The sequence below is a fragment of the Cyprinodon variegatus genome, unplaced genomic scaffold, assembly GCF_000732505.1.
Source record: "Cyprinodon variegatus isolate N-32 unplaced genomic scaffold, C_variegatus-1.0 Scaffold155, whole genome shotgun sequence".
NCBI lineage: Eukaryota > Metazoa > Chordata > Actinopteri > Cyprinodontiformes > Cyprinodontidae > Cyprinodon > Cyprinodon variegatus.
Genome location: NW_015150608.1, coordinates 411,823 through 413,249, shown reverse-complemented (window position 1 = coordinate 413,249; position 1,427 = coordinate 411,823). Strand labels below are relative to the sequence as shown.

General features: G+C 39.2%; 1 protein-coding gene across 1 annotated transcript in view; it reads right to left on the bottom strand.

Moving 5' to 3' along the window:
• Window positions 1-1,427, bottom strand: part of sspo (SCO-spondin) — a 159,835-nt gene that overhangs the window by 123,037 nt on the left and 35,371 nt on the right. Inside the window, exons 27-28 of the mRNA XM_015377502.1 lie at window positions 928-1,042; window positions 291-412 (exon numbers count right to left, since the gene is read on the bottom strand). Coding sequence (XP_015232988.1) covers window positions 291-412; window positions 928-1,042 — 237 coding nt within the window. The remainder of the gene's footprint in view (window positions 1-290; window positions 413-927; window positions 1,043-1,427) is intronic.

The window sequence follows — 1,427 nt, the reverse complement described above, 5'->3', positions numbered from 1 at the left end:
TAACAGAAACAGAAACCTAACAATAATGAAGGAACACAAGTAAAAAAAAAGCTCTGTACACACGCTCTGAGCTTGCTAAATGAGAAACACATCCAGTGCAATAAAGACGTGAGTGCCCAAAACGTTGGACACTCAAAGTTAAAAACTGTTTTTTATGAACAAGCCAAATGTCAATTATTGCATGCACAATACATTTCCTTTTGCTAATCTCTTCTTATGTGATTCTAATAGGCCCAGAGGTGAGTACTGTCTCTCGTCACAGAATGTATCGTTAGGCTCGCGTTGTTCACCTTTCCTTGGGCAGACGGCTTCATCTGTTCCTGCAGGACAGTCTCTGTGTCCATCGCAGAGTCTGTCTGCAGGGACACACTGATCACCTGGACACTGAAACTCCCCTGGTGAGCACACACACCTATAAACCAGAGAGATTTGATCAAATGCTTATTTACAACACATGCTAACACAGCTGTTATTAAATCTTAAAAAGAAAAAAAAACAAGATAAAGTCCTGCAAGCTACCAGAAAACAAGGGTTTAGAGTCAGTCGGGAAAATGTAATGTAGACAGATGCTCTTAAACTGCTATTTAAATTTTTTCAACATAAAACAACAGACAGTTGTCTTTAATTTTTATTTTTTTTTCCATTATACTCTCTGTTTTCTGTTCCTCTCGTCTCATGGTATGGAAGCAGACTTCCAGCAGTTACTGTATATCTTCTATGTTGTCTATTTTTGCTGTTTTGTTTTATCTTCTCTCGTTTCATGCATTCATTTCTGTGTCTCTTTCTCTCTCTCCCGTTAGTTCTTATCCCCTTTTTGTGTCTGTTGTATACAATTTTACGTCCTGAATAATTTTCAATTAAGGACTATATTTGCAATTTGCAGAAAAAAAAAAGATAGTATAATGAAGATAGTATCATTAAACACACCCCCTTTCATCGCTGAGGTCTCCGCAGTCATTGTGGCCATCACAGCGGTGGATATAAAGGATGCAGCGCCCCCCAGGACACAGGAACTCCCCTTCATCACATACCACACCACAGTCTGGTATAACAAAAGCACAGATCACATTAAATTATGTAGAGATTCTTTCAAATTAAATTTAGTCATGTAGCAGCAATTCAAAAAATTTCCAATCAAGGCTCTTTGAGACAATTCAGTGAAATCATCCGGCCAGATTACTCAGAAGGTTTCTATCCAGCAAAAAACGGGTGATAGCATCCAGTCACTGACACACAATTTCCTCCTCCCTAGACGAGCATGACAGTAGATTTTTGTTTGCATTTTGTTGTTGACTCCACAGCAATTCCCTCAGACTGAGCATGCATGCAGTAACAGTGGAGCAGAAATACTCTCTTTTAAGAAGAAGAAACCTGCAGCAGAACCAGGTTTGGTGTTAGCATGGTTCAAAGAGACATGAGCAGACATG